General features: G+C 39.8%; 1 protein-coding gene across 2 annotated transcripts in view; it reads left to right on the forward strand.

Moving 5' to 3' along the window:
* Positions 1–25,171, forward strand: part of NCOR1 (nuclear receptor corepressor 1) — a 42,202-nt gene that overhangs the window by 2,791 nt on the left and 14,240 nt on the right. The window contains exons 3-28 of one of the 2 annotated variants that reach the window (XM_088177027.1): positions 279–474; positions 1,426–1,608; positions 3,500–3,613; positions 4,912–4,968; positions 5,411–5,463; positions 6,188–6,254; positions 6,635–6,807; positions 8,754–8,844; positions 9,358–9,536; positions 10,053–10,107; positions 10,295–10,396; positions 14,665–14,795; positions 15,281–15,498; positions 17,139–17,201; positions 17,578–17,717; positions 18,436–18,562; positions 19,219–19,774; positions 20,458–20,587; positions 20,855–21,050; positions 21,603–21,773; positions 21,950–22,110; positions 22,475–22,595; positions 22,699–22,800; positions 23,286–23,383; positions 24,108–24,276; positions 24,713–24,853. In XM_088177027.1, the coding sequence (XP_088033153.1) occupies positions 279–474; positions 1,426–1,608; positions 3,500–3,613; positions 4,912–4,968; positions 5,411–5,463; positions 6,188–6,254; positions 6,635–6,807; positions 8,754–8,844; positions 9,358–9,536; positions 10,053–10,107; positions 10,295–10,396; positions 14,665–14,795; positions 15,281–15,498; positions 17,139–17,201; positions 17,578–17,717; positions 18,436–18,562; positions 19,219–19,774; positions 20,458–20,587; positions 20,855–21,050; positions 21,603–21,773; positions 21,950–22,110; positions 22,475–22,595; positions 22,699–22,800; positions 23,286–23,383; positions 24,108–24,276; positions 24,713–24,853 (3,794 nt within the window). Of the gene's footprint in view, positions 1–278; positions 475–1,425; positions 1,609–3,499; positions 3,614–4,911; positions 4,969–5,410; positions 5,464–6,187; positions 6,255–6,634; positions 6,808–8,753; positions 8,845–9,357; positions 9,537–10,052; positions 10,108–10,294; positions 10,397–13,526; positions 13,584–14,664; positions 14,796–15,280; positions 15,499–17,138; positions 17,202–17,577; positions 17,718–18,435; positions 18,563–19,218; positions 19,775–20,457; positions 20,588–20,854; positions 21,051–21,602; positions 21,774–21,949; positions 22,111–22,474; positions 22,596–22,698; positions 22,801–23,285; positions 23,384–24,107; positions 24,277–24,712; positions 24,854–25,171 lie in introns of those variants that run through there. The other variant, XM_088177028.1, reaches the window with a different exon arrangement.

Raw genomic sequence — 25,171 nt, forward strand, 5'->3', positions numbered from 1 at the left:
CAGAGCTTTGATTTGAACAATATCCTCGTAGCAGTGCTGAGTTTCTTTAAGGTTGTGTAATAATAGGAGTACCTTTAATTTGAGACTCGAGTTCACTTTCACTTTTCCAATGGATTTTAACTGTTGTGTTTTTGAAGATCATATTTAAAATCATTTATCTGCTTTACTGTTTAGAAGGTTGCATCTCACGAAATTGCATCTCCTTTAAAACTGAGAAGCACTGAGAATTTTCCTCGTATCAAAAATGTATATTTTAACAGTTTATCTCTTCTGTATAGGCCTCAGGAAAGGAGAACAGGATATGAACAGCAGTTTCATCCAGGTCCATCTCAGACAGATCATGATTCACTGGAATCTAAGCGACCACGTCTTGAACAAGTGTCTGATTCCCATTTCCAGCGTGTCAGTGCAGCCACTGTCTTGCCTTTAGTGCATCCTCTGCAGGAAGGGTTGAGATCTGCAGATATTAAGAAGGTAAAGCCATTTGCTGTTACAGTGCTGAAGGTCTGATTTTTCTGTGTTGCAGTGAGCTAATTGGATTTTTTTCTGTTAGGTAATTTTTTTGTTTGTTTAGATTCTTTCTTTAATCCCCAAAATTTACTTTTACACATTATCAGAAGCTGTGATCATGAGTCAGTGTTACTCTCTTACACAGTCTGACTCAAACAGAGTAAATAGACTGGAATTCTGAGTTGCCACTACTCTCATAAGTCACTCAAATCTCAGTTGTAAAATGATTGTAGCATAGTGCATGAAATATTTCTGCTTTTCAACTGAAAGCTGCTGGCAAATGTCTGCAAGTCCATTTTTTCCTGTAATTAACATTGGGACTCTATAGTCAAAGTACTTCCTTCCGCCCCCTTTTCCCTTTCAAGCATTTGAAATGAATCTGCTTATTTACATAACACTAATTATACTTGTCACTGTCTCATTTTGGCTAAATCTAGGGCAATCTAGTTTGGGGTGGGTATTTTCTATTTTAGGTATTGGATATTAGAGCTAAATTCAAGAGACCTTCACATTTATAACCACAACTAACTCCAGATATGCTTTATCATAATTATCTTCAAGAATTTCCTCCTCAGTATAGGTGCAGAGTATTGAGGAGTGGCCCTCAAGTAACCCTTCCTTTAAAAATAAAAATTACTGTTTATATTTATGAAGATATATTTTAAAAGGAAGGCATTGGGGTCTTATTTTGCTTTCAAGGTAAATATTGCAGTATGGTGTTTTTTAAAAAAGAAACTTTGAAATTACTGTATCATGTAAGATTTAGAGCATTATGAAAACTTTAACTGACTTCTCAACAGAGACACAGATAACTGGAAATTGTTGTTAATTCCTGGATGTTTGGTTATCGATCATTCCCAAGTTATGATTGATTTCCTCTCTCTCTCTCCCCCTCATCTCCTGTCCCCATGGAAGGACCCAGCTTTTGGTGGAAAGCATGAGGGACCATCTTCTCCAATTTCTGGTCAGCCTTGTGGGGAGGACCAAAATGCTTCACCTTCCAAGCTGTCAAAGGAAGAACTGATACAGAGCATGGACCGCGTAGATCGCGAAATTGCAAAAGTGGAGCAGCAAATCCTGAAACTGAAGAAAAAGCAAGTAAGCACAGCAGGCACTGCTCTTGTTTTCTGCCAGTGAGGGAGGTGTGGAAAAACCTCATTTGGTGATGGTGAATTTTTTGGTTCTGTGAATCAGATGAAGAATTTGAAAAGGAAAGGTTTATGTGTATGATTTTGTTTTAAATAAGTTGGACATCGCACAGTTTTTTAAATATTTTTGAAAGTAGGAGAAAGCCACATAGGAACAGCAGCAGTAGATGGGTTTATATTTGAAACTGCTGTGAAACAAGGGCACTGTGACTGTAATTTCAGCTTCAGAGCTGCCTGCTGGCTGAGGGGAGGATCATCTTTCTTCTTTCATAGTCTGTGCAAGGGGAGAATCCCTTGCATGCATCTCCAAAACCAGAGCTTGTGCAAAAGTCCCTGGATCATCTGTTTTCCCAAGGGCAAGAGATCCTAACATCTGGAGTTATGGTCAGCCTTGGGGGAAAGTGCAGTAGGAGGGGTGTGAATAAATTCAGAGAGCAGAGAAATAAAGGAGGAAATATCACTTTTTTTTTGGTATGGCCCTGGCTCTGCTTTGCATCAGAGAACTTCACTTCAGCCACTGGAAGCAAAGGAAGTGTTTGCTGGCAGAAGTTGTTGCTTTCCCAGTAGCTGTTGTGGCCAAGTAAACCCACCCTTCAATCGAGGCATCTGTTAGTCATTGACAAAAACAAAGTCCTTGTTTCCTTTTCCTTTTCTGACTTTCAAAGATCCAGATAGAAGTGCCAGCTTCACTCTTTTTTTAGTTGGAACTCTGGAGGAAATGAGAGTTACACTGTAGGATTTGTTAACTTGTAGGTCCGGGATAACAGACAACTCTCAGCACCTGTGTGATTTTAGGGTCTGGAAGCGTTTAATTATGTCTGAATGTTAATGACCTGTAAAGTGACCTCCAGCAGAAAAACAAAAAGGGATGTCACTGAGTACCTGTTTGTGTGTTAATGATGCTTATCTCGCTGTGCACTTTTCCATAAAATCAGCAAGTGCTGTGCAACTCATCTATGAAGGGTCATTTGTGCACATTTGTCTGTGATTTGAGTTAAAAAAACTACAAAGTTGGTGTTGAAATAATTCAGCCCACGTCTTAAGGCATTCTGCTAATTTTAGGCAATTCTTGCACAGCAATGCAGCACGTTCTAGCCAGGACTGTAAGGCAGGATGGGTCCCTGGTGTCAGAAATTCTTTGCTGTATATTTGTGGCAGGCATGGGTGAAGGATATTTAAAAAATGAAGATGTCACTGAACCAGATTTATTTGATGTGAAAGTAAATCACAGCAGTGTTGTAGCTAGGAAAGGATTACAGGGTGGGGTTTTTTTCTTTTGTTTTTTTTTTTTTTTTTTTTTTTTTTTTTGCTTGTTTGGTATTGTAGCAGTCTTGAAACTTTAATGCATGTTAAGTGGTTTATTTTTGCTGTGGAGTACCTTTAGAATTATGTTCTCTGTGGAGTGTTAGAAGGACTTTGGTACCTTTTGAAACCATAAGACAGCAGTAATGATGCCATTTGAACATCTACAGTGCAGAGAGACAGCTCTGTGGTTTATTTCCACTGAGAGAGGGCAGCTCTGATGTAACTGTTTACAAAGTTGATACTTTTGTTTGAAGTTAAAAAATGATCAATTACAAAGTGACAGTGGCTTTAGCTATCAACTGAAACCTGTTTCATGGCAGGTGAGTTTTGTAAACAGGTAATTTGAGTTACCAACAGTACAAAAAATAGTCTTGTTATTGTCCCTGTGGGCATTAAAACCGTTTCATTCATTCCTTGTCAGCGCAAAGCGAAATAAGAGGCAGTGCTGACTGCTCAGCTGCGTATTTTACCTCTGCTGACTAATTATTGGTGGGGGGGGAACATGGATGGCTGATTTTCTTTCTTTGGTCTCTTAGCAACAACTTGAAGAAGAAGCTGCTAAGCCTCCCGAGCCGGAGAGGCCGGTGTCCCCTCCTCCCGTGGAGCAGAAGCACCGCAGCATCGTCCAGATCATTTACGATGAGAACCGGGTGAGTGTCCCCTGCCCCTCCCCCGGGGCTCTCACTGCCTCTGTGCTCACACTCATCAGGTCATCATTTCCTTCCATGAGGCACATTTTATTGATTTGCCCACCCCTTTTTTACTCTGCATTTGCTTCTTTAAATGAAAGACATTTTTATGACATTTTTATTCTTGATCATGGGAATCTTCCTTCTATGCTGTAAGCAATCTGAGCTCTGGGTCTCATCCTTAGACCCTTGTACTGAGATGCATGAATTATATTCATGTGTAAACACACACATATATATCCTTTTAAGTGTGTGATATGAAAAATGCCTCAGAAATTCATCTTGAATTCCCTATTCCTCACATGAGCTGACAAACTTGGCTGAAGACTCGATTTTTAAATTAGCTGAAGAGAAAAAAACTGCATATTTTGTAGGATTTTGTGCCTCCTTTATAAACTCTGACTTCTGGCACTTAAGATTTGGGTAAATGAACAGACATGAAGTAGTAATATATTGGTGAATTATGAGATGGTGTTGTTTAAGTGGTGAGGAAAGTTCAGGAGCTCAGTAGTATTGCCAACAGTAACAGCAAAAATGCTTCCTGCCTTTTTTTCCCATGGTAGTTTGAGATTAGGGAGTCAGATATCAGGGGCTTTTGAAAGTATTGTGATCTTCTGTGAGAGTGGTATATGTTTGTTTAATTTCCCAATTTTATTCTGTAGTTTAGAGGAACAGCTCACTTCTATTACAATAGGTCTTTATTTTTTTTTTTAATTTGAGGAGGTAAAAAACCCCCTGCAAAAAAATGCTAGATTTTGTACAGTACAACTATGTCCCAAGCATTCCATGCAAGGAGGGGTCAGAATTATTTTGTAGTCTTCACTTAGTGTGAATGAAGGACCTTTGACACACTTAGTGTGTTTATGTACACATGGATTCACACTCCCAGATTTGGCAATTGGAGAATTTTAGTCTCTTAATTCCATTTTTCAAAGCTAATGATACTTTTATTTTACTGGACACCTTTCTTCCTCTTTAGAATTATTTGCTGTCTTATGAAATACATGGGTTTTTTTTGAACTGCAGAGGTCAGTTTTATGCTCTATCAGCTTCCAGACTTGGAGGTCAGAGTCACTACCACAGGATTCAAGTACAGGTTTCTTTATTTGCTGAGGCAACAGTGCAGAAGTAGGTTAAGAAGGATCTCGTGTGGTCAGGCAGGGGTTTAGCAGAGAACAGAGAGTTCAGATCCACATTTGATATGAACTTCAGAGGATTTACTCACACTGTACCAAAAAAAATCTTATTCTTATTTGCAGAAAAAAGCAGAAGAAGCTCACAAGATTTTTGAAGGTCTTGGTCCAAAAGTTGAATTGGTAAGTTGTAGAATTCTGGCTTTTTTTCTTTTGTACTATTTTCTGTGTTGCCAGTTGCTCTAATTCTGTTGTGCTGAGCAGCTGTAGTTCTGTGGTTATGTATAGAAGAAATGTGTGTCTAAATGCACTGGTGAGGTGGGGCTTGAGTGCGTTCATTGGCCATGTAAGTGTGATGTTTAAAACAGATTTTAATCTATTTGAGAGAACAGTTGAAGTATGAAGAAATGAAGTACTGTTATATACATAAGTAGTTATAATCTACTTTTAAGTAATGAAATCTGTGCTTTGTGCTGAATATCTTGTAGTCCCTTCAGCTCTGCTGCATCTCAGATTGAGTGCACTATTCTCAGAATACTAAAATATTGTTAAATGTGTTGCATACACATTTAGAGTTCCAGGCATTGCAGAGTGCTAAGTGTTCCTTTCTCATCCCAAATTGCAGCCACTTTACAACCAGCCCTCAGACACCAAGGTGTACCATGAAAACATCAAAACGTGAGTGCTTTAATACCCTCTCATTGTCCCATTCAGGGCATCTGCACTTAAACATCCCCTCACATTTTTCCTTGCTGTCATCTCCAAATAGGATGTGTGAGTTTTAACCATCATTGAAAGCTTCCAGTCCATGTAACTCTGATTTCTTTGTTGTAAAACAGTTCTGCAAGATGTGCATTATATGTGCTGAAGGCAGAGGGAAGCCTTGGCTTTCCATCTTCATTTAAAGACAAAAATAAATAATAAAACCAAGTTAGCTGTCCTTTAAAACTTTCTCTTAAAAAAAGTAATTCTTGTGCCACTCCATCAAATAGATTTGTATAGCAGTTCCAAAGTACTTTTTCTTGAATTATACATTGGAAAACTTAACTTTAGGGCTGAATTGCAAAGACTTTTCCCCCATAAAAGCATAATAGCTTAAATCAAATTTTTTCATTTTAGCATGTTATATCTCTTGTGGCAAAGGAGAACACCTGCCTTGAAATTGGAACCTTTTGTGTCTCAATTGCTTATTCCAGCCATCTTCAAGAATCTCCTCTCTGAAAAAATACAGTATTAGATGATTTAGGTATCTTGACTTGATTGGGAATTTTCCCTATTTTTACCCTGAATCTGTTATTCATAATAAAGATCTAGCATCTAGAATTGAGATGGGTTTTGTTGAGTAGTTGTGAAGTGCTTGATTCTTATGTAGTTCACTTTTTTCCCCTAATTTTTTTTCCAGAAACCAGGTGATGAGGAAAAAGCTGATCCTCTTCTTTAAAAGAAGGAACCATGCAAGAAAACAACGGGTAAGAGCACCATGATTTTCTAAAAGGAGCATGGGGTTGCTTTTCTGTTTGGACCCTTGTCTTGCATTCCCAAATATATTAATTGGAAAAATAAGATCTTAAGCTAAAAGAAGTGTGGGATGTTTCTGGAAGGCAGTAATGACAATTACCAAATACCAGTAGGATGTGTAAAGCAAAGAAAGAGTGTATAATACTCAAAATCGACATTTTTGTATCCACTTCCTCACCTTTTCTGTGCTGGAAATTTGGTTTAAGTCATTTCAACATGGTAGGGACTGGAGCAGGAAAAATCTGTGCATTGCAGGAGCCTGCCCATGTGACAGGTACTGATCACTTGGTGTATTTTGCTTAGTTCAAGGTTTGCTTTTGGAATTTAACAGGAACAGAAAATCTGTCAACGTTATGATCAGCTGATGGAGGCATGGGAGAAGAAAGTAGACAGGATAGAAAATAATCCACGCAGGAAAGCCAAGGAGAGCAAAACACGGGAGTACTATGAGAAACAATTCCCAGAAATCCGGAAACAGAGAGAACAGCAAGAAAGATTCCAAAGGTATTACTGGAGATTTGAAATATTCCTGCAAAACATCAGTCTTCAGTTTTAAAATGATTTATTATAAAGTCAGTTAATTGTAATTATTAAGTTTTTATGTTCATCACTTTATTGCTTCAAAAAGAATGTTAGTGTGTCACAGAGTATGAAGTGAAATGTTCTTCCCTTTGTTCACTGTGTTTCCATGGCACTGAGCTCAAGTTTTGCTTCCCATCCTAAGGATCTCCATGACTTTATTTGTCCACTGTCACATATGTCCCCTTTGCTGTCCCTCCCCTCCAGCTGTGCCAGCAGTGCCAGCCTCATCCCTTGGTGTCCTCTCAGGTTGCTGTGGTGACATCCATGGGGTTCCTCTCCCATGTCCCTTTCCAGATCTGCATCAAACCCAGTATTTTCCAAAAGGAACACAGGAAAAGGGCCAATTAGCAAAGGCTGCTTAGGTTGTGGTGTCAGTGAGACAAGAGTTAAGCTGCTCAAAAAGGGGTTTGTGAAATTCTGCAGACAATTGGAGCATCAGCTTCCCATGAGCCTGTTCATTTTGGGCACACACCCTAATTTACACTGGTATTTTTCTGTCACTGTCTGTGTTACTCCTATGTTTCATCATACCTGTATTCATTAGCCCCCACACTCAAAAACCATTTATCTTCTTAATTAACAATTTGACTGATCTTTTGTTGTACTTGCCAGGTAATTTTATTCCAGACGTTTTTGCATTTTAAAATATTCAAGGTGTGACAATTAAGACCCTATTATTTAATTTTAATCTATCAGACATTTGTTAGATGGAAACTACAAGGAATCTTAAAAGGAATGAAGTGAAATTCACTTGAGAGTTCACCTTGCAGTACTGTAGGTAGAGAGATAGGATTTAAATTAGAATTAGGTCAAGTTTGATTCAGTTGTGTTGAAATCTGTTTATCTGATGTTTAAAATCATTTCAATACACCTTGGAGAGTTCCAGCCCCATAAAGATTTAATCTCTTCTCTTGTAACCATCTGTCTACATCACCTTTTTGTCATAAAACATGGGGAAAGAAGAGAGTTTGCAATACACTGTGAAGGCTGCAAGATTTTTATTCAATAAAAGAAGCAAGTAAACTGTTAGAATGGGAGCAGCACTCATACATAAGAAGTTTCACTTTAAGAATATATCATGTCTTTGTAATTGCAAACTACTTGGGAAGGGGTCATCTCTATACATCATTTTTACATTCTGTGAAATAATGGCCTCTCTCTCTCTAGCTGTGCTCTAATACTATTGCCATGTAAATACTAAGGGTTTTTTCCTCAGATTTTGTGCAAATAGATGAATTCAGTAATATCTTTGAGGTAGTTTGTCTCTCCATTTAGTAGTGATTTTTAACTCTGAAATGCTTTTTGATCCACATGCTGTATATTATATTATTATGATGGTCCTAAGGGTAAAGATCACAAGCTGAAAAATTCTTCCAAATTACAGCTCTCCCCATCAATTAAAAAGTGGAAAATTGTCTTTTGTTGTAACAAATCTCAGTGCTGTATTAGTAACTTGACCAAATTGATAAAAGGCAAATTTAATGTGGTTTTCTTAAAAAAATAAAAGGCTTTTTCAAGGTGCAGCTGTTGTACTAATTAAGAGGATTAATTTCTGTGCCACTGATGAATATTTCTTATGCTCAGCAGAAGCAAATGCGTTTATCTGAAGCACCTATTTTGCAGTGGAATTGGTGGTAACATCTTTTTTTGTGAGCTTTTCTGCTGAGCTTTGCAAACTCACTGTATAACCAAGCAGGACATGACAGACTTTGTGCTCTGACTCTCTTGAAGAAAGACCAGTCCTAACTGATTTGAGAGACTGCTAACAGCAATATAAGGAAATTTGGAGGTTTTTGTGGTGTACAAAACCTGCAGATAGAGTTAATTTCCACTTTATCCCTTTTCCTTCTGTTTTCCCCTCGTTTCAGAGTTGGCCAAAGAGGGGCTGGCCTTTCAGCAACCATTGCTAGAAGTGAACACGAGATTTCAGAAATCATCGATGGACTCTCTGAGCAGGAGGTGAGGCTGATGGCTGTGCTTTGCTGTAGAAGCACAGCCAATAAATATCTTTTCACTACCAGAGAAGGAGTCTTGTAGGGAGTTTGTTTCATTGATAAGAGAAAGCTCTTCTCTCTTTAAGAGAATCTGGGTGAAGTGTGGCTTGAAGCAGATCTTACAAACACTTTTTTTTTGAGAGTTTTGCTTTCTAATTGTATCTGCCCTAGATTTTTCTCATGTGGCTGTTCACTGCAGGCTTGCTGCAACCTAGTTTTTTACAGCTGTGACAAACATGTGAAAACTCTTCCTTTCCTCAAAGCCTCCATCGTTTTGGTATTTCATCAATTGCAACACAGCTTCCTTTAGCTGCCCATAAATGTTCATTGCAACAGTGACAACTTCTGCAAGAGCTGTGTACAAAAAGAAGTTCCCAGCTGACTGTGAATGTGGAGCTTTAAGAGCTGTTTAATTCCAGAACTGTAAACATCAGCAGCAGCATTTTGTGTGTTCTTTACTTTGCCTTTTGTTGTGCAGAATAACGAGAAGCAAATGCGCCAGCTCTCTGTCATCCCTCCCATGATGTTCGATGCAGAGCAGAGAAGGGTGAAGTTCATCAACATGAATGGGCTGATGGAGGATCCCATGAAAGTTTATAAAGACAGGCAGTTCATGAATGTCTGGACAGACCACGAGAAGGAGATTTTTAAGGAAAAGTAATTGCCTTTCCTATCTTTTCTTTTTATTGCATTGAAATGACAGTTAAATGCCCAACCCCATGAAGCTAAATCAGGAATGCTGAAGATTTTGTGCAATAATATTTGATAATGTTCTTAGTTAGGGTAAAGGAGGCAGAACTGGCTCAGCCATAGTTTCACTGGAGATTTTGAGATACTTAGAAAGTCATTACTGTAATAAATATTGCAAAAGTTTTAGGCTTATTTTTCATCTGAGTGTGCTCACATGCATTTATAGTCCTTAAATAGAAAATTTTCTCAGAAGTGCTTTAGTTCTGTGCTGAGATTAAAATGAGAAGTGTAGATATGGAATTTCATTTTATCATTTTAAGTGCTCGGTTCTAAATTTGCACAGTCTGAAAACTGTGCTTTTTGGGCTAATTTCACTTGTGTAAATGAAGGGCTTGCTGATGGAAGAGATTGTTTGCAAGATTATTTTGCTTGTTTGATCGTGGATTATGTTGTTAAACTGAAATAATTTCTGATTTCTAAAAGGTTTGTCCAACATCCCAAGAACTTTGGTCTAATTGCTTCCTACTTGGAACGAAAGGTAAGACATTTTTTAATATAAATAGAGCTGAGGGTGGGATCCCTAACTTTCCAATATAATGATAAATAGAACCTTTTTTATTTTAGTCTGGGAGCTGAAGAGTTTTAAGTGTTTAGAGAAATTAAAAACTCAAATCATATATTTTCATTAGGAGTAAACTCTACTTTTCTCTGCTTTTTCACTTTAGAATGTTCCTGACTGTGTATTATATTATTATTTGACCAAGAAAAATGAAAATTATAAAGCCCTTGTGCGAAGGAATTATGGCAAGCGCAGAGGAAGAAACCAGGTATGTTGAATTTATTCATCACTTGGGTATTGTTATTTTATTGCTTCATATTTATAACTATTTCATTACCTGAGATAGCAATGTATTATAGGTATGGGGGGGAAATAATTATTTTTCCTTTATTGTATTGTTACCCTTTTAAAATTTAAGTGATCCCAGCCTCAGGGGTGTTGTTGGTTAGTTTGGCTTTAAATCTCTGAAATATCTTCTTTCTTTGCACATTTCTTACTTGTTTTAATATGACAATTCATTTTCTTTGAGGCCACTGCCACAGACATTGAGGTTGAATCCATCATTAAATGCTATGTTGGAGCCAAGAGAAATTAGGTTTAGCATGTGACTTGCAGTGGAAAATATATAATCACTTCATAATGTCAGTGTTTGTCAAAAAGTAGAAATTAATAGTGATCTTTATTTGGTGGTCAGGCTCAAAGTCAAACTGAAAGTTCAGAGCCAGAAGAAAGAGACCAATTTAATGCATGTGAATAAAAAATCCTGCTGATTCAGGAAGTGTTCCTTTGGAAGTCTTCAGAGAGGAAAAGAGCAGCATTTTATAAATACATGTGCTGGGCTACCAGGGGTAATGTGGGTATTGGACCCTGAAACTTTGGGACTGCACAAATCTGCTCTGCAAACCAGTAAAAGCAGTAAATATTGCACTGAAATACACAAATACTGAACGTTTTCTAGGAGTCCCAGTAAATGTATATTTTTAATATAAAATGGTTGCAAACAGCTTCAGCTGGGAATGGATCTTGTCCAGTAGAAACAGCCATGGGGTTGTGTTTCTTTAGTGCTGTTGTACTTAAACCTTTGGAATTGTGGGCTGGTGTTCTACCAGAAGAGTCCTGTCATGGGAGAGCACCTTGTCTGTACCCCACAAATGATGGATTGCATTGTCATTGTGCACAGGATTTCATAAAGCTTCTGCTCTGGTGGGAGAAATTACTGGAAATAACTTGTATTTTGCCAGGACTTCTGTTAGAATTTCTAAGCCTAATAATAATTTTTAATAGGAAGGATTATTGTTGTTGGAGTAGTGATTGGGGAAGGATTGCAGTTAAAATCTGAATGTAAATGAAAGGAAGATGGAAATAAACAGGATTGTCCAGATGTGGGCAATCACTGGACACTTGACAGAGGTAGTGCTGCCATTGGGAGTGGCTCAGTTCCTTGTGCCATTATAAAAAATGAGGTTGGTGTGGCCGTGGGAAGTGTCACATGTTGAGGGTGCCTTTGCTGGCTGCTGCTCTGAGGGATGAGGAGACAGAAGTGGCTCAGCTGTAGCGTAGTGGAACTGGAGATTTTGAGATATTTAGAAAGTAAATTCTATATTTAAATGCCTTTTCCACGTTGTTAAACTTCAGAATATTGGAACTCTTAGAATTCAAAATTTGGATGGACTTTTCTATCCATAAATGGTTGCTTTCCTTGGATAATGTATATAGAACAGAAAGATTTTAATTCCAGCTTTAGACACAAGGGCACGGATTTGCTTGGTGAACTCAGCTCAAGGTGCTCTGCCTGACTTTGGGACTGCTCCTGTGAGTGCTGATTTATATGTGAGTAACTGAATACATCAGTTGGAACACTGAGGGTTTGTTCAGCTCAGATTACTTGCTCTTGGAATTGTAGCAGAGTTGTACTCTGTAATTGCTGCTTGTTGATCCACTTTGAGTGCTACAGCAGATCCCTAAACTTTGGGCAACTGCTGGCCAGGCTTCATGTGTGCTCTGTGAAGGATGCAAGAAAGTGCCAGGTTTTTAGCTCTGGAGAGGGTTGAGCTGGACTTGCCAACTCAAGGAAATACTCTCAGCATTCTAAAAGGGAAATTTTACCATTTCTGGAAGTTTAAATTCAGAAGTATTGCCGTTAGTATGTTAATAGTAAAGGACTACATGGTGTCAAAAATCATCTTTGTATTTATAATTTTATTAGTGATGAATTAAAAACATCTGTAACAGCTTGTGAAAAAGAACTTGAGAGGGTTGAACTGCCTGGCTTAGCAGAACTTTTATCTTAGGGTTGCAGAAAGCAGCTCACCCCCTTCCCCCTCCCGTGCCCCAGCTTTGTTTGAAGCTGATATTTTTCATATCTCTCAGTAGCAACTTGAAACTTTCTTGCTGATTGGCAAACATAAGTCATATAAGATTTATGAGGTGCTCCAGGTTGGGCTTAGGCAAATAACAGGTGCTTCAGCTTAAACTCTTAATAGTTCATATATTTTTGTAAATTAGAAGGCAAGCAAGTGGAGTATTGCAGTGGAGGAGATATTAATCATGGTAAGGACGTTGAAGTCCTTCAGAGAATGCAGTGAGCACAGCTTGGCTCAGGTTTCAGTGTGAGGGCTTCCACTTAAGAGAAGCTCAGTACTGGATCAAGGGTATGAAGAGATACAAGGCTAATAAAATTTTGATGTGTGTTTGTCCTCAAATAGGTCTAGAAAGGGCTTTTTGTAAAATGTTTCCTAAATAGTTCCAGAGTGTCACAAAGGCAACTGAACAAATGTGTCTTAAACCAAAGCTTGTCGAATGTAGAGCAAGTTTTTAACATAGAATTGAGAGAAAGCCATGGCTGCATGATGCTTTAAATTCCCTGTCCCTGGAATTGTTGAGGACAGGGCTCAGAGCAGCCTGGTCTGATGGGAGATATCCCTGCCCATGGCAGGGGGTTTGCACTTGGATGATCTTTAAGGTCCCTTCGAACCCAAACCATTTACAGAGAATTCCTTAAATAACTCATTGAAAGAAGGTTTCTTGAAATGAAATTTTAAATTAATTTGGTGGCCAAGCAGTGGCCAGTGCTGGCTGTGTCCCTGCAGTGTGTGTGGCTGGAGCCTGTGGCCAGCAGCAGGTGGGAGGCCAGTGATGTGAGCAGACAGAAATTCAGCCTGTGTGTGACGGGGATCACCTCTGGTGACTCCGGGGAGATTAGAAGGTGCTGTGTGAGAGGGGCAGCACTGCTGCAGGCAGCTTAAGTGGCAGAATGACACAATTTCCTGGAATAAACACGTTGCTGGGTCAGACTGCCTCTGCTAAGGAGCTGTGTGATGTTGCTGCTGGGGTGGGTTTTGTCCTTTTGAGCCGTGCCCTGAGCTCTAGCCCATCCCCTCGTGTGGGCAGTAAAAGTTTCCATCAGCAGATGAATGTGCAGGAACGTCCCTGACCGAGGCTTCGACTCCTTTAAGGTTTGTGTTTATGCATTGATTGTGCAGCTTAAATAAAGTTACTGGGTAACAGACAACCAAGTGATCTTAAGTTGACCTGGTAAGAACAGGATTTTCAACAACTTTTCTAAATAGATTAGATCTAAAATAATTTTCTTGAATTTTTTTAATGCAGCTTTAACTCCATGTTTTCAGGTCAATCTATCTGGCAAGGTGGAAATAATTTATCTTAGCATGTCTCTGACATCTTGCTTGAAGGAAGTCTTTGCATAATCAATAACCAGCACTTTAATTGCTAATAATTTGCAGCAAGATGATAGTGGTTAGTGTTTAGGGTTTCTGCTCTAGCTCACATTATTAAAATGTCAAAACCAAATCAGTTTGTGACTATTTCCAGCCTCAGTTCAGTTAGTGAAACAGTGACACCTGCTGCTGTACTCACAGGGAGGTTGCTTCCTCTGTGAAAAAGAAAAGCCTATTTTGAGGAATTTTTCAGTAGTTTGTCAAATCTGAGTTCATGAAGTGCTAGAACAGTAATCTTGAAATTCTCTGTTCTTGTCTTGTCATTCTCTGTCCTTGTGTTTCCCTGAATTGCCAGATGTACTCTGGGTATCTGTTTGAGACAAGCATAGTGTTTACTGTGCTTGTAAAACTCATCTCAGTAGAGAAAAGACTTTTTGTAGGTTTTTTTAAATAATTCTGTCTGTAAACTCACTGGAAATGCAAGTCCAAAATTCCCAACCCAATTTTTTTAACAATTATATTCCTTAAATACTAGTGACAGTTTAGAGAAAGCGACTTGGAGTTGCTGATAACTTTCATGCTGCAAGACCTTCTGCTCCCCAGTTGTAAGATCATGTTTCACTATAAAATGCACAAAGTTAAAAATAAAATTTGAGAGGAGTAACACCCTCACTACATGGGTCAGACCTCCCTAAGCACTTTCAGAGTTATTCTGTTCTGATGCTGACCTGTGCAATGCCTGTAACTTAAGATATTATCAAGTGGGAAGTAAGGCAGCATCAGTTTCTGTGCTGCTCTGAGGACAAGATGCTGCACCATTGTGTGATCAAGTTATCATCTAAATCCTCTTTCATTCCAGCAACAGATTGCTCGTCCTTCTCAAGAAGAAAAGGTAGAAGAAAAGGTAGAAGAGGAAAAATCAGACAAATCAGAAAAAAAAGAGGAGGAAAAGAAAGATGAGGAGGAGAAAGATGAGAAGGAGGAATCTAAGTAAGTGTGTATATGCTGAAATGCATGAATTCACTCTAGATTGCAGGTTTTGGCAAAGATCAGAACAGGATTTGCATTAGCCTGACAGTGAAATCTGGACTGAAAACTGTTTCTTTTGTGTATGAAACAATTTTTTTGGACATACAAATTTCTCTGTCTTGCCGAGCTAATCAGATCAGTGGAAGAAGTAATGGGATTATTATTTTGCACATGTAATAATTTCCATATCTTGTTTGTTCGGGCTTTTCTCATATGTTCTATCACACTTGGTGCATTCATATTTTCTTTGAAGATGACAAAATCACATATCTGTGTTAGTGTCTGGAAGTTGGGGACAATAAGTGAATTCTGTTTCACTACGGCATCTTTTGAGTTCATGGAGTTTTGTTTGTGGGGTTTGGGGTTTTTCTGTCCATTGATTTTCAGGAATATCTGCTCACAATAGCTCTCTGAATGTGACTGAATTATATTTTACCTATTCCCAGAGAGAATACCAAAGAAAAGGACAAAACTGAAGTTGCACCAGAGGAAACAGAGGAAAGGGAGCAGGCAGCTCCTCGGGGCCGAAAAACTGCAAACAGCCAAGGTCGGCGTAAGGGCAGAATCACCAGATCAATGACAAATGAAGCTGCACAGGCAAATGCTGCTGCAGCTGCAGCCACTGAAGAGCCACCACCACCTCTGCCACCCCCACCAGAACCTTGTGAGTAGCACTTAGAGCACTCCCAGGGACCCAGCTGCTCCTCACTGACACGGGGCTGTTTCCAGGCATGCAGTGCACTTCTGTTTTCCTGTGTAATATTCCAGCTTTATTCTTAGCCCTGCTTATAATTTTGTGGCTGTGTTAAACTTCACAAGTGTAACTTTATAAATAGTGCATGTGCAATCAGCTGTTAGAATGATGTGAGGGGAGAAAAGGCAGTTCAGTCCTTGTGTGGTAACACCCTGTCTGCCTGTGCAGGTTCCTGATGGATCTGCAGGGATCCAGGTGCCTGTGACACAGATTCACTTACAGGCTGCAGCTCACAGAGGATGCTGTTAAATAATTGGCCTGATATTTGAGTACTTCAGTGAGTTTCATAAGCTGAAATAGATCTTGACAAGTTGTTGTTTCTGCATTAGATGGCAAGAGGCTTTTTTAAAATAAAATGTTACTTTCCTGACTGGTATGGCTAAAAAAGACACAGTCTCTGAGTGTATTTTGGAAAAGGCTGACCTAATTTCTATTGATGCAGAAATACCAGAATATCTTGTGGCTGGTAAATAATTATGCAGGATGGCAGGGCAGGTTGTGGTTTTCTTTCTTGCAGTGCTCTGCTGTGGCAAAATTTGTTGCTCCTCATGCTTCAGCTGGGTAGTTACAGGCAGCTGCTATTCTAGAGCTTGTAACAGCTCTTCTGGTACTCAGATGTTCTGCCCATAAAGAACAGAGTAAGTGGGCACATCAGTTCTTGTGTAGCTGTAAACAACAGAGATTGTGAGAAACATTCTTGCTCCATTGATACAGTGGAGTTTTATAAGTAGTGGGTTTTTGTAAGTCTGACGCAATAGTGGATTTTGCTTTGTTTAGCTTTATTTTTAAACTATTTTTGCAGGGTTTTCTGAAAAATCCAAAATAGTTTTTCAGTGGATCAGATACTTTATAGTGTCCTGCTTTTGTGGTTTGTTAATTGAGCTGTTGCAGGGTCTTTGTTACATGCTGTGTGTGGTGGCAGATTTTATGGAAAGGAAATGGAGGCTGGTGCAGCTCAGTGCTGTTCAGAAATTTAAACAGGATGATACAAAATCCAGAGGAGTGAATGAAAAGCACTTTGCACTGAATCATACTTAGTTTCCTGCTTGCTTTTACTTACTGGGGCTTTTTGTTTTGTTTTCTTTTTGTCCATTTATCCAGTTGGAGACTCAGTTGATACAGGAACAGTAGATTTCTTAACACCCACTGACCAATGGATAACCATTCCAGCAGTGAGACAGCACTGAACTATCTTAGATCATGTTGGATTGCTGCTTTTAGTAGCTGATGGCAATGACTGACATTTAAAATAAAACTTGAGTGATAAATATACCTAAGTTACTCACAAATCTTCCTTGACAGACAATTAATCCCAGTTTTGTAGGCAGAATAGTTTAGAACAGTTTTCTCTGCTGAGCTTTTGGTGGTTCCTTCTGAATCTCTGACTTGGTTTAATGGAGATTGACTGCTTCCCTCTGACAAGAGAGCTTTCCCCAGTGACCTGAGCAAGCCATAGTGTAAATAGATTTCTTGACTATGGGATGCATAATTGGTGTCATTATAATGAATCCTGGTCTTTTCTCTGCTCAGTGTCTTTGTTTCTCTTTCAGCTTCTACAGAGCCTGTGGAGACATCCCGCTGGACAGAAGAAGAAATGGAAGTTGCTAAGAAAGGTAAACCTTGTAGAGCCCTAGACTTCCTTCGGGATACTTGCATTTACAAAATTTGAAGGATTTACTGAATCACTGAGTATATTTGCTGTGACTTTTGCCAATACTATGCTGATTTGAAAATTGCTGTTGTTTTTTTTGTAAAAAAAAGAAAAAGCAAATGGCTTTAACAGACAAAATCATCCAAAATCATCTTTTGAGACTTATGTTGACCTTTTTCCTGTGGGTTACTTAGAACTGTTTGGACAGCAGTACTTCTCTGTCCTGTCTTCCTATAGGCATTGTTGTTCCATTTATTGAGGTTTGGCTAGCTGAGTAAATCATAGTAAATATTGGTTGATCATAGGTTGATCATATTGGTTCATTTATGTCTGACCAGGTCTAGTGGAACACGGGCGAAACTGGGCAGCGATTGCCAAAATGGTTGGGACGAAAAGTGAAGCTCAGTGTAAGAACTTCTACTTCAACTACAAAAGGAGACACAACCTGGACAGTCTCCTCCAACAGCACAAACAGAAGGTGAGTGCTGTGGACATTGAATATTTTGCAGGAGAAAACTTGGATCTTTCTGAAGTCATGCATCACACTTCACTAAGGCTGTTTTGCAATCTCCACTCATTTCCTTTTCTACTTGTTTTTGTGTTGTGACATAAATCTCTTAGAAAGGGTGGCTGGTGCTCACTGACCTGTGACAGTAACCTCTTCTTGCTTTAAAATACAACAGAAGATTTTGTATTAGGTAAAACACTTGAGCCTGAAGAGTTCCTCAGTGCTCTGAAAGGCACGTTCCTCACCGGTGCATGAGCAGCTGTAGATGTACAACAGCACCTTGAAACACAGCAAGCACTGACCTCACCAAACAGAGCAGGAGAGGTGCTAGAAGTCCAGGAGCTGAAAGTCTGGAGGCATTGAAAGTAGAATGCTGTGTGTTGGAATCCTTTAAGCTGCAGTGCTATCCTGGTCTTCTCTCACTGGGGTGAAGAGCATCAGTGTCTGTTTGCTGCAGTTGTTCTGTTATCACTCAAACATGCCATGAGACCGTGGTTTGTTCCCAAACTTGTTTTTGGTCAGGAGCAGCAAAAGTTGCCCTGAAGTTGAAAGAGTGTCCCCTTGTGAATGACTGTGCTAAATAGAGATTCTCTGTCCTTCATTTCAACCTCAGACTGGTAAATGGGAATGTGGTGAAAGGCAATAATTGTGAATTTTCAGTACATGGTCAATGCTGTGTCTTCCTCAGTCTTCACGAAGGCCCCGAGAGGAGCGAGATGTGTCACAGTGTGAGAGTGTGGCTTCCACTGTGTCAGCTCAGGAGGATGAAGATATTGAAGCATCTAATGAAGAAGAGAACCCAGAAGACAGTGAAGGTAACTTTTCTGGGAAGGAAACTCGTGTGTGCACAGAAAGGAGCCCCATGTTTTGTGCTAATTATGTGTTCAGAGAGCTGTGTTCCACTTCATGATGTTGTTGTTGTTCCAATGCTCTTTCAGTTGGATTTCAGCAATTTGAACTCACTCGAGGGGATGCAGCATTTTTAGAATTTAGCAGCCTACAGATATTTGCTGCTTAATATTTTGAGATGCTTTGATTATGCTGTCATCTGGAGTGTTGAAACAAGTTGAATCAAATACATGTAACCTTTGGTAGTTGATAGTCTCAGTAAAGCTTCAGACAAGAAAATTCAAGTGGTGGTTTTTTTGTTGCGGTTTTTTTAATATATATTTGTTGGTTGCTACTGCTAATTTATAGACACTCAACATCAGTCAAACTTGGCTGGTCTTTTGTGGAGCAAAAGCAATAGAATTAATAAACAATGAATGAGAGAAGATGTCTAAGTGTTTGGTTTCCAGTTGTTGCTATTTTTTAGTTGCAGTGTTTGTGTAATTCAGCCAATTGTCCTATCTATAATAAGTTAAAATAAATTGTTTTGCAGAGGGGTTGGTTAAAATTGGTGGATCCTTACTGCACCCAGTTTGTCAGATTTCATTGATTTAACTTTCATGGCAAAACATTTTTTCCCCAGGTGCTGAAAATAGTTCTGATACAGAAAGTGCTCCATCTCCAACTCCAGCAGAACCTGCTAAACCAACTGAAGAAACTCCATCTGAGCCTGCTGCTCCAAAAGTAACCACTGAGGCCCCAGCAGAGCAGGAATCTACCATTAAACCTGCAGCCAGCACATCTCCCTCCTTACCAGCACAAAGTGTATCAACAGCTGAAACTCAGAACCCTGAGCCACAGGTCAAGGAAGAAATAAACACTGAGGCTGAAGAGCCTATGGAGGTGGACAGTAGAAGCCATTCAGCTGAAGCTAAGCCTGTGATTACTCTTCCAGTTCATACCAAAGTAGAACCTGTAGAGACTGAAATGAGGCTACCAGAGAATATTCAAGTGAAAATAGAGAGTGATACCAAAGAGAGAGAGATGGAGAAACCCAAGGAAAAGTCAGAACCAGAGGAAATGGACTACAGCCTGTCCCAGCAAGTTACTACAGCCAGACCAGAATCCCATTCAGATAATGACTCCAGTGCCACCTGCAGTGCTGATGAGGAAGTTGATGGAGAGCCTGACAGACAGGGGTGAGTAGGGCTTTGAATGGACACTCTTTGGAGCTGTTTCTCTTTTGGGAGTGGCTGACACCACTGAGGGTATTGGAAGTCTTTTCAGTGCTCTGTTGGTGCAGTTCCTGTGTCACCCCAGCGTGGCACTGGAGCCAGTGCCCCCCTCCCTCTCAGAGGTTTAATATGCACACAGTGCCAGGGATAGATGTTTAAATGTCAAAAGTATCCAGTGTCATGGAGTGCATGTGGGCTTTGGAAGAGTGCAGGTGATGGTGTTTCTGCACTTTCTTGCCTCTTCAAACATCATCTTTCCACAAATGTTTTAGCCCTTCATGTAAAATTATTTTATGTAGACTACTGTTTCTTTTCTGTAGTCCTTCCTATCCATTGTGTTTTTCCAAAGCCCTCTGTACAAAGAAAGTTGCATTGATGAAAGTACTGCATACGTAAATGTCTGATGTGGGAGATTCTGAGCTCATATTTTGGTTTTTCTGTGTATTATGAAAATATAGCAGCATCTGTTGCCTCTTCTACCATATGTGCTGTGGGACAAAACACAACATGGTTCTGACTTTTCAGTTCTTTGTCCGGTCTGATAAATGTGTTGGTTTTTTGATTTTAAGAGTTGTGGCTGTAAATCTTTTAAGATGTGTAACCTTGGTCGTTTTGGTGATATTTTTTCCTTCTATGTCTTTTTCCAGTATCTACAGCAGAGAGTCAAAGCCCTCACTGTTAAATCCCACTGGGTCAATTCTGGTGTCATCCACGATAAAGCAAGGGCAGATGGACCTGCAACAGCTTCACCACCGAGCTGCTGTCATCCCACCTATGGTATGGGCAGCTTTCAGAGTTACCCCTAAATCTAATCACAACATTAGGGAGGAAGAAATTGTTAAACAAATGAAGAAACATATGATTTTCTTTATTATTGTGTTTTCAGGGGGGAAAGGTTAAGTACAACCAAGTATAAACCCAATAGCTTAAAACCAGGTGTGGACCTTTTGAAACACCCAGACTGCAGGGGAGAGCTGAGCTCCACGGCTCCTCCAGGAAGTGCCTGTGAGGGTGTCCCTGACGTTGTCCCCTTGCTGTGCCCAGGTTTCCTGCAGCCCCTGCTCTGTCCCCGTGGGCACTCCCGTGAGTGGTTATGCTCTCTACCAGCGGCACATCAAGGCCATGCACGAGTCAGCCCTGCTGGAGGAGCAGCGGCAGCGCCAGGAGCAGCTGGACATGGAATATCGGAGTGCTGTGAGCCCCTGTGGCACCTCCAAGAGCCCCAGTGTGGAGTGGGAAGGTTGGTGTTCCCACACCTGTGCTTTGTGGCTGTGTGTTACACTGCTGCCTCATTGGAGAGTAAAAGTTTAGTGTGATAAGGAATTGGTAATGAGCTGCTCCTTGCTGGAAGCAGCCTGCCTGCTCTGCTGCTCTCACTGTTGAAGAGCTGTCTTGTAGCCCCTTTATATAAAGGCAGAAAACTGGTTCCATTTGAGTCAAACCCAAAAGTGAGTTGTTCCTGCAGAGAAAAATGCAGTGTGCAGGTGAGAGGAGCAGATGATTCTGTTCTAGGCGAGCCCTTCCAGAAGCTTAAGGTGAAGGTGGGAGTATGTACCCCATGCAGTAAAACATTCATTTTAACTGTGCTTATACCTGGACACTGAGCCCTGAAATAGGACACAAAAGTTTGGTGGAACACATAAATACTTCTTTTTAATTGCACCATTTGTACCTGATAGGTGTGTCTGGCATTGGAGTAGTCTCTTTGTTAAAACTTTGCTGTGAATTGGACCTTTTGACTCCAATTTCTAACCCAGGCTTCTTCTCTTTCTGATAATTTCAACCCTCCCAGGAAAACCAGTGGCCTATATGCCTTATGCTGAGGTCAAGAGAATAGAACAGGAAGCACAAGTGCAAAATCCAGCCACAAGGTCAGCATCACCCTACAGGTTATCTCCAAGAGAAGTCAATAAAGCCTCTCCCCAGCCTGAGATGAATGCAACTCGCTACAGTGTCCCTCCAGGTAAAGATTTGGAAGATCAAATTATTCTCTAAAAGCTTTGTGAGTTAATAGAAGAGAGATAATTTTCTCTGTGTGTGTATGTGAATAGGTGCTCAGTGTTTTTCTAGCCCAGTGAGGCTGTACTGTGCTATTTCTGTTCACTCTGCAATGTTTAATGTAGTTTTTTTTCCCTCAAGTTCTCCAGCCAGCCCCTCACCAGGTGATAACCAATATTCCTGAAGGAGTTCGCCTGCCCACAACCAGACCCACCAGACCACCACCACCACTCATTCCATCCTCCAAAACCAGTGTGCCATCAGAAAAACCTTCCTTCATCATGGGAGGCTCGATCTCACAAGTAAGAGAATTATTATTTGAAGATCTGTCTTACATCAGTTTCTTTTTTTACCCTTTCTCCAATCTTCAACTTCTTGTAGTCGGTTACGGAGTCACAGCATTAACCCTTCAGACCAACCTGTACATATTCTGAAAGTCCAGGAATTACAGGAGCTTTAGAAATGGAACATTTACTCACATTTAAGGGCATGAATATCCAGTTTAGGTCACCTGCATCTCCAAACTACCAGTGACACTCCACTCCTAGTGCTCTGTGCTTTGGGACATGGCAGTGGGGCACTGTGGTATTTCCAGATGGGATCATAGTAGCTTTAGCATTCTCCTTCATTCCAGAAATAACAATTAACATCTATTTGTTGTTTCAGGGAACACCTGGCACTTATTTAACTTCCCACACTCAAGCTTCCTACGCCCAAGAAACTGCAAAGCCATCAGTGGGTTCTATATCCCTTGGGCTGCCAAGGCAGCAAGAGTCAGCCAAATCTGGTAAGGAAAGAAAAGCTGACATGTTTTATACAGACTATTTAATGATCCATAATTAAAGGAAATTTTAAAACCTCAACCTTTTTCTCTTTCTTCTCCTTAATAGCTTCCCTGCCCTATATCAAACAAGAAGAATTCTCACCCAGAAGTCAGAATTCCCAACCTGAGGGACTCCTGGTCAGGGCACAACATGAAAGTGTGGTGCGAGGTAAAGAAAGTCACACAGATTAAAAAACTCCTGTCAGAGCCTGAGGAAACCAAGAGAATTAACTGCTGAAGTGTTATTTTAAAGTGTTCTATGATTATATAAGTATCATAAGATTACAGGATTAATTTTCTCCCTGTTTTCCAAGGCATGTGTATTTGTAGCTGGCTCCTCCTGTCTGCATGGCTCACTTAAAAATACTTGTTACAAGCCGTGCAAATTTCAAAATAAAGTTGCTCACTAGAGCAAATCAATCTAAAGAAAATAAATTAACTGCCATGAGTTAATGCTGTAAAATACTTATAGTCTGTAAAAGGCAATGTTAAAAGAGGGAATGGCCTAAGTGCCTCAAATACCTGCTGTTAAATTGAAATTTCCCCTTACTTTAATGAAAACTTACAGTTCTCAATAGAATTTTTAATTACTTCAAATGGAGTGGATTTTTTAAAAATTCTCTTATTTATCAAGATGTCTTTATTTCAAATCAGGTACCACAACGATACAGGAGGGGAGTATAACACGAGGAACTCCAACCAGTAAAGTTTCAGTTGAGACCATTCCTTCTTTGAGAGGCTCCATAACTCAGGTATTTTACCTTTTACTGCTGGGAAGGCAGTAGCAGAGCAGCATCTTCAGACTATCACTGTGACTGTATTTGCATGTCTGAAAAAGTAAATTATTATCACAGGGTAGGAACTGCCTTGAAAAAAAGAACTTTCAATCCAATCAGATGTTCAAACCCCACTGTTGTTGAAGTCAGCATTACCATGATTTTATCCTCATGAGTTTTCAAACCTTTTAAGTAATACCAGAGTCTTTGGTAAACCTAACTGAGGGCAACCTTCCTGAAAATTTCATCACACCTGAGTTCAAATATTCAACTGTAACCAGATTCTATTTAAATCCAAGAAGGGAAATTCAGGCCTTTTGTCCTTCATTTTAAATGCTGCTGTTTTGATTGGTTTGGCATCCCTTAGTACAGAGAGCAATTGCCTCAATTCTGCTTTGAGAAGGGGAGGTTTCATTGCTTTGGACAGAAATAAAATCTAATGGTATTTATAGGGTAAATGTTCCAGGTTGTGAAATACACTGGTAATATTGTTTAACAAGGTAGCAGAAATAACCTTACTCATATTTAGGTTAAGTGTCTATAATAGAGGCAGAAGTTTAAGCCATACTCGATAAATTAGTTGGCTTTATAGACCTAGAAAGTTTTTTTGGTTTTGTTGTATTTTCCCTTCGCTCCTCTCTATTCTGTAATGACCCAGAGCATGTGAATTGATTGAGTGATGTGCTGAGTTTGCTCACAGGGTACCCCAGCTCTGTCCCAGTCTGGCATTGCTGCTGATGCACTGCTGAAGGGAACCATCACCCGGCTGGCTACAGAGGACAGCAGCCCAGAGAAGTGCAGAGAGGAGGCCTCAGCCAAGGGCCATGTCATTTATGAAGGCAAAAGTGGGCATATTCTGTCTTATGATGGTGAGTATTTGTATATTCTGCCTGATCAAAGTCAGGTTCTGCTTTGATTATCCATAGCTGAAGTGTTTCTGCATCCAAGCAGATGCGTGTTCACAATATAGTTCAACTATTCCTTTGCCATTTATTTCCTATTTGTCACTGAATGGTAGTATTGTGAAAGGGTAAATAACCAGGTTTAAAATTACCTGTATTAAAATAAAAATAAATGTATCAGGTAACTTTAAACCTCAGTTGAAATACTGATAAATGAATAACTTAACAAATAACTTCTTGACAAACTATAAGAGATCTTTTTAAAATTTATATTCAATGTTACAATATTAGATTGAAGTTGTGTTGTTTAAATATTAATGACCTGTGGTCTCATTAATGTAATATTCATGTGTCCCTTTTTGTTGTCCACATTTCCTGACCACACTCTTGTACATTTTGCCAGCTATTAAAAATGTCCGTGAAGGAACAAGGAGTCCAAGAACTGCTCATGAAATTGGTTTGAAGAGAACCTATGATACAATGGAAGGAAATATAAAGCAGGGGATGTCACTGAGGGAGTCTCCAGGGTCTGCACCACTGGAAGGTAAAAACAGCTATTTCCAAGATGTTTTATGTTTTATCCAATGATGTAAGAGCATTTAGAGTTATCTTAGGGTGCAGACTAACAGAGAAGTTAGATTTAAATCACACTGATGACCAAATCCATGCAATAACACTGCAGTTAGAGTGTGCTGGAAACAGGACTGGAGTAGATCCCAGTTTTCTTTTCTGTTTTACCACAGCTGCTGCTACTGCAGGTGGCACTTCCTGCTCTCAGCACATCTGACAGATGTCCCTGGCCCTCCACAGTCCCAGTGATCCTGTCGAGCTCAAACACTGGGTCACACCAGCACAGCCTCTG

The sequence above is a fragment of the Sturnus vulgaris genome, chromosome 21 (assembly GCF_052056855.1).
Source record: "Sturnus vulgaris isolate bStuVul1 chromosome 21, bStuVul1.hap1, whole genome shotgun sequence".
Lineage (NCBI taxonomy): Eukaryota > Metazoa > Chordata > Aves > Passeriformes > Sturnidae > Sturnus > Sturnus vulgaris.